General features: G+C 37.8%; 1 protein-coding gene across 1 annotated transcript in view; it reads left to right on the plus strand.

The window, feature by feature from the left end:
• LOC149224091 (uncharacterized) overlaps positions 1-15,175 on the plus strand; it is a 107,337-nt gene extending 92,162 nt beyond the window's left edge. Inside the window, exon 5 of the mRNA XM_089385998.1 lies at positions 14,826-15,175. Coding sequence (XP_089242124.1) covers positions 14,826-14,865 — 40 coding nt within the window. The 3' untranslated portion in view covers positions 14,866-15,175. The remainder of the gene's footprint in view (positions 1-14,825) is intronic.
• The last annotated feature ends 1,338 nt before the right edge of the window (positions 15,176-16,513 follow it).

Here is a 16,513-nt window from a genome sequence, read left to right on the forward strand (position 1 = left end):
AAGAAAGGTATGTTTGTTGGATATTGTGATAATTCTAAAGCTTTTAGAATATATGTGTCTGGTGAAAGGAAGGTCGAGCTTAGCGAGGATGTGACCTTTGATGAAGATGTTGCCCTTGGAAAAGCGAGGGATATTCCTCCTTCTCCTCCTGTTGAGAAGCAAGATGATGACATGGAACTTCTAGATGACCCTTTTGTGCCTAAACCTGGGAAAGAGGTTGTTGATGATCCCATGGAGCCTATGGACCCCTTGGATCCTCCTCCATGTGATCCCCTTGCCAAGAAGAGAAACCTTTGGCTTTGTGATACATTACAGGATGCTAAACGTTATGCCGTTGCCAAAGGAATCTATAGAGAAAGAAAGAAGCCATGCCAGTACTAGGGATACATTGTAGTTATGAGCTCCATCATACAGGTTGAACCTACCACTTTTGAAGAAGCAGTGAAAGATCAGGTTTGGAAGGATGCCATGGCCGAAGAGTATGAATCCATTATGAAGAATGATGTGTGGGATGTTGTTTCGAGACCTAAAGGAAAATTTGTCGTGACTTCGAAATGGCTATACAAGATCAAACATGGAGCTGATGGAAGTATTGAGAAATATAAGGCAAGGTTCATGGCTAGAGGTTTCTCTCAGAATAGGGAAAAGACTATGATGATATATTTACACTTGTTCTCGCTATACCACCATTAGATCGATTGTTTACCTTGCTGCTTGTCATGGATGGACTCTTCACCAAATGGATGTGAAGACTGTGTTTCTTCATGTCATACTACAAGAAGAAGTATTCATTGAACAACCACTAGGCTTTGAAGTACATGACAGGAAGACTCATGTTTGTAGATTGAAGAAGACACTATATAGTTTGAAGCAAGTCCGCAGAGCCTAGTACGCCTGTATTGATAGCTACCTAGTGAAGCTTGGATTCATGAGAAGTAATGCTGACTTGAACCTCTACTTCAAAGTGGTTCAAGGTATGCCTCTCATTTTGGTTTTGTATGTTGATGATTTATTCTTGACAAAAAGTGAGCCTCTTATGCTAGAGTGTAAGAGGGAGTTTGAAATGAAAGACCTTGGATTGATGCATTACTTCCTAGGACTAGAAGTGTGGCAAAAGCTAAGAGAGATTTTCCTTTCTCAAGGAAAATATGTTGTAAAATTGTTGGAAAGATTTGGAATGGTAGAATGCAAGTCTATGGCCACACTGATGGAGATGAACTTGAGAAGTTATTTGGAGATGTTGTAGGACCTGATTTGGCAAATCCCTCTGAATATCGACAATTGATTGGGGCATTGATGTTCCTTGTGAACACCCATCCAGACATATGTTTTGCAGTTAACACTTTGAGCCAATTCATGACATAGCCTCTTCATGCACACTGGGTTGCTACCAAGCATGTGCTGAGATATTTGCATGGAACGATTAATCTTGGTCTGAGATATACCTCTAGAGATGTAAGGTTGCATGGATATACTGATGCTGATTGAGCAGGAAATATTATTGACATGAAGAACACTTCAGGATGCTACGCTAGTTTGGGTTCTGCCATGATATCTTGGATGAGCAGGAAGCAAAAGTTTGTTGCGCTTAGTACTGCCGAGGCTGAGTATATTGCTGCCAGCATGGAAGTTGAGGCTGTATGGTTGAGGAAGGTCTTTGAGCAGGTACTAGATACAACGGTGATATGTTGTGACAACAAGAGTGGGATCCGATTGGAAGAGAATCCCGTGTTTCATGACAAGTACATGAATATTGAGATCAAGTGTCACTATATACGAGATATGGTGCGAAAAGGAGCAGTGAGACTCCATCATATATTGACAAATGAGAAGATAACAAACATTCTTACCAAGGCTTTGTCGAAAGGGAAGTTCTTGGTCTTCAGAGAGCAACTTGGACTGATGGATTGACCCTTGTTGAAATATGTAACTAGGTTCGGTCTTCATAAATGTATTTGAGTCACAATGAAATGTACTTATCAAAAGAATGAAGAAAATATTATTATTATTGTTATTATTATTATTATTATTATGATGACTTATTAAACCATGGGTTTCATGCTTGGGTCATCTTATTTTAGGTCAAAGTCCCCATTGAGGACTTCCAGGATTTATTCTGAGTCATTAGAGTCATTGTCCATTAAAAGAGACCCTTCTTGGGCTTTCGAATCATGTAAAAAGAATTATTTTTGAGTCAAAAATGAATTTAGTCTTCTCCACACCAAGTCGGCCTCAAGAAGGGTAATTCGACCTCACTAGAAGGCTATATATACAAGGCAGTTCAAATTCATTTGGAGAAATTTAGTCTCTCACATAGTTTGATATCTTGAAGTTAGATGCTGGGAAGTGCGAATTTGGAAAAGAGCTGGAAGGAGGCTGGAAAGGAGTGTGAGTTTTTTGGAGGAAGATAGAAGACACCAAGATCAAAATTTTGGGTCATCTCTCTCTCTCACTTCTGAGGTGTATCAAGGGAGATCGAAGTTTTCCTAGTCTAGTTGAAGCTGCTGCTAATGTTGCTACTGGGTCGAAGCTGCTACTGCATGTTGATGTTGCTAGTTCGAAGTTGCTTTTGAAAGGTTATCATCTGCAAGAAGGATTGAGGGTGGACATGGTGTGGAGGAAGTCTTTGTCTAGGTCATGAGTCTTGGATTATCTCGAGAAACTATTGAAGGAAGAATTGTTGACTGGGTTTTCCTCTAGATAGGGTTTTTTCCCTCGCTGACCGCCTACATATGTTGTCCTTGTGCTATTGTTTTGATAATTGCTTGATGAACTAAAAATAAAAAAACATAAAGATAAAAGAATTACGAGTAATTATGTATAAAAGAAAATCTTTCTGCCTTTTTTATTTTCTAATTGGTATCAAAGCTAAGGTGAAGGAGAAGAAACACAGTTTTGAGTATCTAGTGAAAGAAGTCTAAAGGATTGATAAAGGGATCAATCTTTTGGACTTGAGAAAAAGCTCACCATCTTCAAGGACAATGTCCAACACAATAAAGAGTGAGAACAAATTGGAAGGAACATCAAACTACAGGACTTGGAAGAAGAGAATTTACCTCATTCTTGAAAAGAACAAGGTCGTGGATTTGGTCAAAGGAAAGGTGAAGAGACCTACCAAAGAATCCAAAGATGCAGACAAGGTGAAGTATAGAGAGTCAGAAATATTGGCTGACACTGATGGTAGAAAACATAAAGGACAATCTTGGCCCATACATTTCCAATATTGACCATAATAAAGAAATGTATGAAGCTTTGTCAAAATTATTCACTATCAAGAACATCGGGCAAGTTGCAAGTTTGAAGAATGAGTTAAGGACTACAAAAATGACAAAAGATGATATCATGGCTTCCTTTTTTGTGAGGATATCTAGAATTAGAGATGAACTTCAAGCCATAGATGAAATTGTATCAGAAAAGGAGATAGTAATCATTGTATTATTGGGATTACCACCTACTTGGATTTTTTTTGCTTCAGGTCTCAACAGTTGGAAAGAAGCTCCTACCTTCGAGCAATTATGGAATGCTTGCACCCTAGAAGAAATGAGAATCTCATCAATATCCAACAATGAAGAAGAAAATGTTTAAAATGCATACTCCGCTTCTCACCAGAAAGGAAACTCCAAGAAGTCAAGAGGGCCAAGAAGGAGGTAGATATGTCCTAGATAGGATGCTACCAATGCCTCAAAATGGATCACTATAGAAGTGACTATCTTGACAATCTGAAGAATAAGAAAAGAAGCAGAGACCAAGCCAATGTTGCTGAAGAAGGATCTCCAAAGAAGAATAAGCCCGAAGAACTGGATATAAGGGACTTACACTACTAAGTCCTTTGATCTAAGCTTTAGTTATTTTATTTTTGATTTTTAGTATTTGTAGGTTTAACATATTTTGGAAAAACATTTTTATTTGTTCTTAAGGTTATAGGTATCCCTCAAGCTTGGAGGGAGCCCTCACCAACCTTCAAAGATAAGTATCTTATTACCTTTTTCATTTTTAGTTTTCCTTACTTATCCAGTTTTGTTTGCATTAAATACTAATCACATTTCTACTCATATTTTCCTTGTTTAGGAAAAACTTGTTGAAGACTCAAGGAAGAAGGCCTCACAAGACAAAGCATTGGAATTACAAGGTTTGTTAAGAAACAAGAGGTATGTTTTGAACTACAATTTTTTTCTCTCTTTATATTCATTCTTGATAAACTATTGCTAACATCATTGTGTCTAGCTTTCTTGAATCTTAAAGATTCTTGATTGGGTGATTCATCATTAGATAAATCTACCCTCATATCTTTGATTACTCTTGTGGAACCCTAGAAAGGTTCGTTGTGAAAACCCTAACTTAAGGGTATGTCGATGATAATGTGTGAAACCCTAGCCTACTTAGGGTTATTGTTGAAGTCAAAAGAAAATGTTTGATGCTTTGATGATGTCATGTTTGGGGTTTTGGTATGGTTATGGAAACCCTAACTTGTTAGGGTTGAATGGTAATGTTTGAAATCCCGAACCTTTGAAGTATTGGTAATTTAGGGTTTGCTATGTTTTGTATTGAAACCCTAGATCATTAGGGTTTGGTAGGGTGTATAAGCAAGACCCTTATAATGTCCTAGAAATGAAATCCTTGGCATGTGTGTGTTTGTTCGATCAAACCCTAGTCTGATCAAGTTTGTTATATGTCTAACTTTTATTGATATTTGTGTCTTTGGGTTTGACTAACACATGTTATGATATGCTTGTGCATGATGATGGAATCCTAGATGTATGAGTTGACCTAATTGTTGATGGTCATGAGTCCTAGGGTTTGGAACTAAGCCCTAGTCGAAGTTTGATTCTCTAGGATGATAATATTTGTGAATTCTAGGGTTTTGTAACTAAACCTTGGTAGAAGTCCAAATCTTTGATGTATGGTGACAATGTGATAACTTGAGATTTGTGTGAGATTGCTGAAATATGAATTTTAGAATCTAGGGTTTACAACAAACCCTAGTGGGAGCTAGTCATGTTGTTATTTTGAATTGACTTATGATTGGTTTTGATTGAGCTCATGTGTGAAATCTAGGGTTTTGCACTAAATCCTAGTAGGAAGTCTAACATATGAATTCTAAAAGTTGATAGATGCATTGTAGATCTATATTTATCCAAATTGCTTCTAGGGTTTTCAATATTTTGTAGTAGGGTATGTCATACCTCTGGGAGAAATATTGAAAACCTAGATATAATGAAGGTTTTTATGTTCAAAATGCTCAAAGTCTTGATGATATAGTCTAGGGTTTATGACAAAAACCCTAGCAAGAAGTTGAAAGGTATGTGTCTCTTGTTTGTAATTAAGTTTGAGTATTTGATTGAATGCTTCCATTATATATGGTTAACTTCATGCTTCTATAGATTTGGTTGTACTTTCTATTTAAGTTGTGCAGGATAATCTTCAAGATGGTGAAGATGCTCATAAAGTAAAGTTGATATGATAAGCATGGTGAAGAAAGTTATAATGGTCATGATAACTCTGATAAGGATGGAAGCATGAAAGATTCTCCGATATCGTAGAAACGAAGTTGATCCCTCTAAGCTAAGAGGGAGCTTGAATGATAGGAATCTCCCTAAGTTAAGAGGGTGCTTGGATGAAAGGAATCTCCCTAGTTGAGAGGGAGGGCATATTATAGTCATGATGGACATTTTGAAAGAAATTGGAGAATGTATGTTGAGGGGCTGCTAAAATGAGAAAAGCCGGATCTATGTAGAATACGTTGCTGCATGTGAAGTAGGAAAGGGAAATGTATGATTGAGGAATCTTCTATCAAGATTCGTTTGAAAGTCCTACTGTGATAAATTGAGAAGCAACATCTAGTTGTCTGGAAGACCCCAGAGGTTTGTGTTTACCTATGTACATTGAAAGTTTATTATTGATTGGGGTTGTGCTTGTACATGTAAATCTCTTTAAGGTTTGATAACGTGCAGGTTACGCGAAAGAGATTTGTTACTGATTTGTTTGATCGGGAAGGATTTGTTACCAATTGGAATAATCAGGAGTGTTGAGGCTTTGTGTGTAAGACACATTCTCTAGGAGGACATCTGGCTGACACTTTGTGCTGATGTCTACTTCCCGAAATAGGAAGGGTGGCGTTGGTCATAGAGCTCTGACCTCGGATATGCACCTAGATCCCTGGGTTGATTGTTAGCAAGTAAGCTTGATGGTACCTAGAGAGGCTGAAAGCATTAGTCCATCTTAGTCCCACTTGGATAGATTGCCCTGGTCAGGAATCTAGTCCATGGCATTGCAGTGTCGAAACTGTTGGAGGACCTTGGATAGATTGCCTTGGTCAGGAATCTAGTCCATGGCATTGCGGTGCCTAAATTCTTCATGGTTCATGTGTTATGTGATCTTCCTTGTACTTGTGAATACCTCCCTAGTTGAGAGGGAGTGTTGAAATATGTAACTAGGTTCGGTCTTCATAAATTTATTTGAGTCACAATGAAATGTACTTACCAAAAGAATTAAGAAAATATTATTATTATTATTATGACTTATTAAAGCATGGGTTTCATGCTTGGGTCCTCTTGTTTTACGTCAGAGTCCCCATTGAGGACTTCGAGGATTTATTATGAGTCATTAGAGTCATTGTCCATTAAAAGAGACCCTTGTTGGGAATCATGTAAAAAGAAAAATTTTTTAGTCAAAATTTTTTTAGTCTTCTCCACACCAAATTGGCCTCAGGAAGATCAAGTCGGCCTTAAGAAGGAACTCGACCTCACTGGAAGGCTATATATACAATGCAGTTTGAATTCATTTGGAGAAATTCACTCTCTCACACATAGTTCGATATCCTGAAGCTGGATGTTGGGAAGTGCGAAGTTGGAAAAGTGCTGGAAGGAGGGTGGAAAAGAGTGCGAGTTTTTTGGAGGAAGATAGAAGACACCAAGATCGAAATTTTGGGCCATCTCTCTCTCACTTTTGATGTGTGTCAAGGGAGATCAAAGTTTTCCTAGTCTAGTCGAGTTGCTGTTGATGATGCTATTGGGTCGAAGCTACTACTACATGTTGATGTTGCTAGGTCGAAGTTGCTTTTGAAAGGTTATCATCTGCAAGAAGGACTGATGGCTGACTTGGTGTGGAGGAAGTCTTTGTCTAGGTCAACAGTCTTGGATTATCTCGAGAAACTATTGAAGGAAGAATTGTTGACTGGGTTTTCCCCTAGATAGGGTTTTTGCCTTGACTGTCTGCCTAAAACCCTCCCGGGTAAGGGCCCTGACAGACCAAGGACACTGAGCTATGCTCTTCCCCCTTGTCTGAGCTTCCAAGATGAGGAATTGAGCCATAGAGCTCCTGGCGTTGAGGGATCTCTGGACAATAGGATGGTTGGGATCCTTACCCCTTACGGTAAGTAGTATCTCCCCTATTGTCACTATAGGGCGTGTGATCCTTTTCATTTATGGCAAGTTATGTATCTTTCTCTATCATGATTGTACTAGGTAGAGTATACCCCGTTATGCATCCTACCCACAAGTTGGGCTTGTTAAAATTGTTCCTCCCCCTCTGGCCAATGGGTTGAGGTGACTTGAGATGGTTGTGATCATTGCCTCTCTTGAGGGTTAATGTGGGAAGATCGACGGACAATGGGATGGATATGATCCTTACCTTTTATGGCCAGTGGTATCTCTCTTGTTAGACAATATGATGATTGTGATCCTTTCCCGATAAGTTGTATCTCGCCCATTGTCGCTGGATGATAGGATGGATGTGATTCTTACTGCTCATGGCAAGTTGTATCTCGCTTGTTGTCATTAGACAACGGAGTGGTTGTGATTCTTGCCTGGTAAGTTGTATCTCACTTATTGTATCTCGCCTATTGCCATTAGATAGAGGGTGGTAGCTTGAGCTCCCTTATGATTCTTCTTCTTCTTTAGATTCGAGTGTTTGACAAATGAGCATAGACAAGATATGGCTTGGTTTTGTGATGACGATGATGATGACAATTTTTGAGATGAGATTCGTGATGCAGTTGGAAATTTCTCCCTATTTGAGAGGGAGTGTTAATTTGCAGCTTAGGGACAAATTACCTCCTTTGGATAGGGCATCTTTGACTGTTGTTGACCGCTGTTGACTTTGACCAAAAAGTGCAAACTTTGACTTTGGATCATATTTGACTTTTGGGCTCATCTCTCATTGGATATTGGTTAGTAGATTTGGATAGTCAAAGTTATTGACCTTTGACTCTTTTATTGATGAATTGGAACATTGTATCTCTTTGTTGAACATTTGATGACAATCTAATAGAAGAAGAATTTGGAAAGGGTTCGCCCCCTTGTGGGGTTTTTCCTTGGTCTTTGACCAAATCTTGTGTCTATTGTTATTGCTCTTGGCTGTCTTCTATTGTTCATTGGATTTACTGTTCTATCTACAATTGCTATTTGTTACTAGAAGATTAAATTGATTTGAAAGTGATTGCTAATTGAAGAAGGAAGTGGGCTAAGTGATTGTGCTAGCATAGAACAGTGGAAAATTAACATATTAACCTTAGAATATCTGACATAAGTGATCTTTTTCCTATCGGGACTCTTCCCATCGGTGAAAAGTCCATAAAGAGTAGGGGGTCTTGGTGGTGGTGATAGTGGGCCGCTATCCCATTGTTGTCTCTTGGTCTAGTTTATGCCTTGTAGGGTTTCCCTCTCCAAGGTCTGCTAGATTTTGCGACAACAAGTCCCATTTGCAAGGTTTCTCTCTTAAAATTCTTTGGCATTATACATTTGAAGTGACTTGGTGTCTTGCTTGCACTTTTTGCGAGACAAGTTAGCCCATTGAAGGTGATCAAAGGCTAGACATTGCATATTTTGGGGTTGTTTGTCACATGGAGATAAATGAAGACATGATTGTAGAAGCAAAACGCTTTGAGAGGCTACTTGTCATATGTGGAAGCGTACATGTTCACACATAGGGGAGACAAAGAAATTAGCTTACTTGAGTGGTGGATGTTGACAACCCTTACGAGTGCCTTGAATGCAAAGGAGACCTATCATTTGGAGCTTTTGGGGCTAAGGATGTATTGTGAAAGCCTACTCTACCACCTTGAAGTACTTTTGAAGAATACATCCATTAATTTTGTGTGGGGGACCAACTTTGATGGGGCTTCTATGCTCACCATTTGAGGCTGAGCACTTGTTTTGAATGACCCTTTTATCCATCTGGGAATGCTTATATGTTGGTTATGCATGTTTTGTGGACAAAACATCTTTGGATATCTTTTTGGAGGTTGGATGTGGCTTGGAAAAACCCCTCTTTGATGGCATTGTGAAAGTATGGGGTTTGTGTGCCCAGTTTGGTGGTCGCTTAGAAAATTTTATAGGCTTGAAGGGGCTTTGGAGGCTAGACGCCGCACTGAAACCCCCATTCGCCCCATTTATGGGGACAAGTGATTTTCATTGATGTTTGTGGCATCAAACTTCTACACGTCTAGTGTTGGATGTGTGAAAGTCATTCAAAAAGTTCCTTTCTAATTTGTAATTCACTCTAAATTAAAGTTAATTATTAAAGTGGAGTCTTTTAGTAGTGAGTTGACTAATGCTTAATAAAATGTAAAGTATTTACATTAGTGATTTAGACGTAATCTCAACCATCAATGTCATTGGGAGATTAGGGTTATGGAGACTTGGTCATCGACTTAGTGCTATAAAATAAGACAAAGTGAAAGAAAAAGATGTAGAGAGTGTTAGAAAACAAAAGCAAGAGAATGATAAAGGATTTTCACTTTGTGTGCAAGTCCAAAGGAGAAAAGAGGAAACAATGTGAGTGACAAAAGGAGATTAACGCAACTCTTAGACAAATTGAAAGAAAAAGAGAGTGTTAGAAAACAAAAGCAAGAGAATGATAAAGGATTTTCACTTCGTGTGCAAGTCCAAAGGAGAAAAGAGGAAACAATATGAGCAACAAAAGGAGATTAACCTAACTCTTAGACATTGAAGGAGCCATACACAGTAGGTGTAGAGGCAACTTTAGGAGGCCATACAACCCAACAAAAGAGAAGGGCAATCATACAAATTTTTGGGACATATTTTTGTAGCAACAGGAGTGTTTTTATAATAGATTTTGGCAAGTTGTATGGGCTGTATAGTGCACCATAATTTCTAGGTTTTGATGTAATTTTTTCTTGTTTTCTTAGTGTGCTAATTCCCTGGTTTGGGAGTACTTGTAAGTTTGGAGTAATTTTAATGAAAAGTTGATATTTGAAAGGTAGAAATTACTGTGTATCTTGGAGATTGGTTTCATGCAGCTTCAACTAATTTTTTATTTCTAGTTAAATTTCCAACAAGTGTATTTTATTCTATGGGTTGAAGAAATCTATTTAAATTATTTTTTAGTAAGGAAATCATAAGGAGTTAATTTATTAGGTTGTTGGAATAGAAATTTTAACAATATGATGACTCATTCTCTTTGATATTTGTACATGTGGCATGAATGCCCCTCAAAATATGTAATTTAGATTAACTAATTGAAGAAAAGGACCTTTTTTCCCTCCATAGGCTACATTAGGGACCTTTAACTTAGAAAATAATATTTTAATGTAAAGGAAGTTCAACACCTTCTCTATAAACAAAGGTGCACGACCTCTCATTTTTTCACGGTTGAATTGGGGGAGAAATCTCTTAGCAAGTCTAAAATTTCTAAATTTTGCTCTCGTTTCTTAATTTTGACTATGGATGGATGAGTTAAGCAAATTCTTTAGGAGTTTGTGTTGATGTGGATGGTTATTTCTTCTTGAATCTTGATGGATATTGGTAGATCTTAATGAGGAAGGCATTGTTGCCGTGGATAGAATTCTTTTCATGGACAATTATTGGTGAACTTTCATGGATGGATGATAAATTGAGTAAGCTATCTTTCTTTATCTTGTTGAAGTTGATGGATAGGGGTTATTAAATATCGACCATAGTTTTGCTGGTATTTTTATCTCATTATCCTCCTTGGGAAAGATTTTGATCTAGTTCTTTCGAGGCGACATAAGTGAAGCACCCTCCCTTATTTATCCTAGAAAATATTAAGGCACCTAACTCAAGCCTCCAGGGTACATGAGTTAGTTTGCCCTAATCCTTGAAACTAAATATACTCCAAGCCTCTTTGAACTTGTCATCAAGCTCTTTTGAGATGACCTAAGGTAAACTTAGTCCCTTATCCCATCTTTGAAGACTGAAGGATGCCTAGGTCTAACCTATAGGGCACACAAGTTGTGTTTATCCTCAACAAAAAGATCTTGGCAAACTAAGGCATTGATCTTCTATCCTTCATCACCCTTTTTCCCTGTAAATCATTTAAACTAATTTGATGGAGTTTTACTCTCCTGGTGATTCCTCGGTTGTATGTCTTTGGGGATCTTACTTTTTGAACTCAAACCTGGAAATTACTCAAAAGAACCCTAGCAATCCTATCCAAGTTAAACCTTATTGGTTCAATCTGTGTTGGATTGCAGATGAATTACATTTTCATTAATATGCTACACATTTAAATATAATGTTACAACTCTTGGATTCCTCTTCCAAGGTCTTTTGGACTCCCGATGACGGTTCATATTCCACACCATAACCCTAACAAATTGGGTGTCTAACACTGTGATTGGTGGTATTTGATGTAGAAGCCTTAGGGGGCTCTTGATTTGGTTTGATCGGGCTATTGTATTTCTTAGATCTACTGGAGAACCCCATTGAGTTGCAAGAAAGTTGGGTAGATGTGAGAAGAGGGTTGGTGAGGTGTTAGTTGGCCCCCTCATTATACAAGATCTTGCCTTTGAGCTTGTGGATTTTATCTCTAGAAGTGCAAGATTTCACTGTAATAGGGTCAATGATTGATTTTGAGATTGCATTAGTCTCATATTCTACATTGCAACCTTTGGAGATATCTTACTTAGGGATTCCTAGACCTTGACGCGATGCTCATGTGGCATGGTGACTTTCTTCGTGGTGTGCACTTGGAAAGGTTGGTTGCTTCCTTGATAGGATGACCCACTTGTAGGAGTGTTGGGCATCTTGGAGAAGGGTATTGGGCCCTCGATATAATGGGGCCATTTGGTAGCTTACATGGAGACTTGTACTTGACTTAAGGATGCCTAGGTTGAGTGCTCATGTAGGTGTGGTGGACTTGTAGGTACACATGGCTTAGAAGGGAGTGTTAGAGCATTAGAGGCCATCCGGGGATGAGTGTTGGATACGTCTTGTGGATGCTCACCTTGGGACACTTTCTTGTTGGAAGTGCATACCTTGGAGCTTGATATGCGTGACTTAGAGCTGAAGCACTTAACATGTGGGCCTATCTATTGTTTAGTTAGGTTGCTTTTGTCAACAAGGTCCAATTTATGATTGTTGATCTTCCTCAAATTTGATTTAAATAAAGGGAGGCAAGGATCTTTTCATGCAATTCATTCTTGTTCACTTATGTGATCACATACTTATATTAATGATGTGGGAGCTAGAATGAACTTGTCTCTTTCTCTATTGTACTTTCTCTGTCTTGAGTGCTAGGGTTCTTGAGTTGATTCAAGAAGAATAGCATTGGGGTTTTCCTGAGAAGACAAGGGAAGCTAGGGTTTGAGAGAAAACCTAGAGGATTAAAGTGAACACTTGTTCTTGTGACTTAAGATGACTAGGTTTTTGTGGCATTTGAAAATTTTAGTTCTATTTTAAGTGCTTGATGTGGAGAAGATAAAGGGAGATGTGGGATGCAAGTATAGGTGCAAAGGAGGACTTGTTAGTGTGTATGCCTGCTTGATGTGGATACTGTGTGGAGCGACCAACTTTCGCTGGGAGTGATTCTTACGTACAAGAGTTGGTGGCTAGGGTTGTCTTATGATCTCCCTTTTCAATGTTTGGAGAGCATGACTTGTATACTAGATCTGTGAGATCCCAGGTTTTGTCTTGACCCCTAGCCCCTTGATGGGTTGAAGGACCTCTTTGAGACTTTAGAGGAGTCCCTATTCTAGAGTTAAATACTCACTTCACATACAGTACTACTCTCCAAGTCTGTTTGAGCAACCAATTTTCCATTCAAATATTCACCCCCCCCCCCTTCAAACCTTGGATATTAGGAGTGATGAACATCTTTGATCCGAGGATCCTCCCAAGATTATGTGGTGAGGGCCCCACAGGCCACTGGGTATTCTCTAAACTACAGTGTTAGATAGTGCATTGGTTCTTTTGCTGTGATTAATGACCTGGTTCAGGAGCCTTCTAATGTCTTCCCTTATGCAGCCTTGATCTCTAGATCCAGCAGTCCTTGCCATTCTCTTTTTACCTGTAAGTTGTCATGGTTTTGTTGCTGCTCTTATTTTGTACTACTTTTTGTTTGGTATTTGGTTCTTTTTCTGATCTGATAGAATAACTATATGAGATGCTTTTGCACTGCCACTATGTTCTTACATCAGATTGACTTTTCAGTCCCATTGACCCACTTATTGTGGTCGTTCATTGGACAATAATAGAATGATCCTGACTTATTTTATCTGATCTATGGTCCTCACATTAAAAGTAATCTTTTATTACCTAATCACATTACAAAGAAGGGGTTTGGAGTTACGTCATATGTTTATGGATGTTTGGTTAGTGATATGAGATTGGCTATAAGAAAGCATAACATAGCATGGTGTGTAAAGCTTTCTAACCAAAAATATAAATAATTTATTGCTCTTATTGCACAAGATAATACATGAGAAAGTGGACTCCTTTTCATGACTTAGCAACGTGGCTCATTAAAAAGCATGAAGAAATTGAAAATTGTAAGACATCGATAGAAAATCTCAAGATGAAATTATAGCCTTCTAAGGTAAATCAAAGCCATTGGGAAGGAAGAAGAGATGATAATTGAATTATCCACTTAAAAAAAGAACCATTGTATGCATTGTCAGATGACCAACCATGGTTTTTGAGAATTGTTGGTATATGCATGAGTGCAGATATTGTGGGAGGAACATGTATTTTTTCCATTTATATTTCAACTGCTGTTGGGTCAAATGTGCGATACCATGCATCTGCCTCTGTTTTAGTTTCGGCTTTTTCACTATACACAAGGATAGAGTGTTGAACTGAGAGAGCTTGTTCAGTTGGCGAACTCAATACTTGTGACCAAGTCATCTTTATATGGTCCTATTATCTCTAGAGTCTAGATGAAGATGGCTTCTTGTATTGCTCTTAAGATCATTTGCAAAGTAGTGGTTTTACATTAAAATGGATTATCTGTAGAAGGCTGATGTGCAGGTGAGTTTTGCTAAAAGGATTTCACTAATGCTGATCTACAGTGATGAATCTTTGATTCGAATGAAAAAGTCCTTTGCATTGGAGTCAATTTGGCAAGAGTATCAAATGAGCAATTCAAACAAGAAGAAAACCCTTTAAAAGAATTTGCATTGGTATCAGTGAAATGCTATGCATGGATCTCAGTTATCCAAAATACCTAAAAAAATGCATGCATCATCTATCAGAATCTGTCGCAATGAACTCTGGCCTACTGATTTCTCATAATTTTTCATTTTTTACTATGCGATTTGATTTTATGATATGAAAATGCAAACAAAACATGTTAGCCCCAGGTTATAGTACTAACATATGGTGGGCATCTGCATGGATAGGGAAGTAGTGAGGTGGTTATAGATTTTCATGCTGCATTCAATGAGAAATAATCATCTTTCTGATTTTGCATGCTGAACTGAAGGAATCTTTCATGCCGTATGCTACTGGATGAAATATTCCTGAAATTATATTCCCTAAAAGTGTCTCTCCTCTATCTTTTGCACTTGCATTCTTCATTTTCTCACTTAATTGTATGTGGAATTCACTGTTCTTATTTATTTGATACAGGTGTCTCTCACGGAAAGCTTCTGTAGAGAAAAAGCATTAGCATCTGTGGCAGTCAGACATGAAAAAATTTGCTAACTATTTCAGGAGAGACACTACTGCGAAGGACAATTCTAACTCGTTTTTTGGTCATTGGTCATGCCAGATGAATTGAATGATAATATGGTATTTCATGTCAGGATATTTACAGGATTTACCTAGATTTCCTTTTCCCAGAAGAGTGTCATATCATAGCAAGCTCATATGTCTTGTTCTTATTCTATAATGAAAGCGTTTTTCCTTTCTTGAAAAAGCTCATGTCTTGTTTTATTTGCGGAAATATGAATTACTCGTCAAACTGAAATTCGTGGTTTTATTTCTAAATGATGAATCTTATATGACTGAAATACAATTATAGCAAAATAAATAATTATGTGGAATGGGAAACAAAAACACAACTTTCAGATGAATACAATTCTGTGTTACTTCCAATTGCATGATAAACAGATAGCTGTTAATGACACTGTCAAATAAATCAATTATATAAGCGTTCTCAGGTATGTGGTGAATTAAATATAAAACTAGCATCTGAAGGGTGTGAATTTGCATCAACAATTGAAATATCAGCAAGAAGCCTGAAGAACTTGGACTTGCTGAGAAGATGCAACTTTGTATTGTCCTTTGGTTGTATGATTTAGTTTGTTGTGGGGAGTGGAGATTATTTTAGATCTTGCATTTTAGGTTTATCTTAATAATCATCGAAATTTTCTTAATCAGTGAGGAACTCTAAGGATCAAGATTGACACTGAAGCTTGTGGTTCTCTAGTGGTTTGTCTTCAAGAACCCAAGTGCATTCCTGTGATCTTAAATGAATTTAGGTCTGAATTTGGCGTTCTAATCTGATTCGTTCATAACTTCCTTCAAGTTTAAATACTTATCGGCTTATACAGCTTAAGGGGACTTGAATGTCATATTCTCCTCCATCTACCTTGAATCTGTCTGATTATTTATGGGGTTTCGTTTTCAAAATTTTGAATTCCATATCAATTAAATCTCTATTTACCTGGTTGTCTAAATGTTGTTTATTTGCATTGCATTTACGAATGATTGATTTATCACCATTACAATACATGTGAAGCAACATGTATGTATACTCAATAGTTTGAACTATACTGATTGCTAGTTTTTCATGGCCATTCATGAGATGTTTGTATCACTTAATTCGATTCGAGGGTTTTAGGCAGCAATACAAAGTGGAGTAAACAAGAAACCTACCCTCTTCGGATAAATGACACGTGGCTCAATAAAAACCTAACGACATGGACAATAGGGGAGCCATCTCTCGTGCTAATCAAATATTTGTTTAATGTTTGAATTGGATTGTTGCCTTTCACTTTTTAGAATTATTTGTTTAATGTTTGAATTGGATTGTTGCCTTTCAATTGACATTCTAACAGGTCTGGTACAAGCAACAAACCTTAGCCCAATTGATGCTTAGTGGCATTTTTCCCAATGGAAACACTTATCTTGAAGATTTTATGGCAAAGAAATCACGAACTGGACCTTTTTGAAATTTACTCTAATTCATCTGGTACCAGCCGGGGCACTAAACTATACTTCTGTCCCCAGTTGTTTGACTGATTACACCTTTCTTATGATAGTTTTAAATGTTTAATTAATCTGGTCACGTGTGATCATAGGGCGGGACTCAC

This window comes from Pinus tabuliformis, chromosome Q, assembly GCF_031772625.1.
Source record: "Pinus tabuliformis cultivar Carrire ecotype Pingquan chromosome Q, CPIR1, whole genome shotgun sequence".
Taxonomy (NCBI): Eukaryota; Viridiplantae; Streptophyta; class Pinopsida; order Pinales; family Pinaceae; genus Pinus; species Pinus tabuliformis.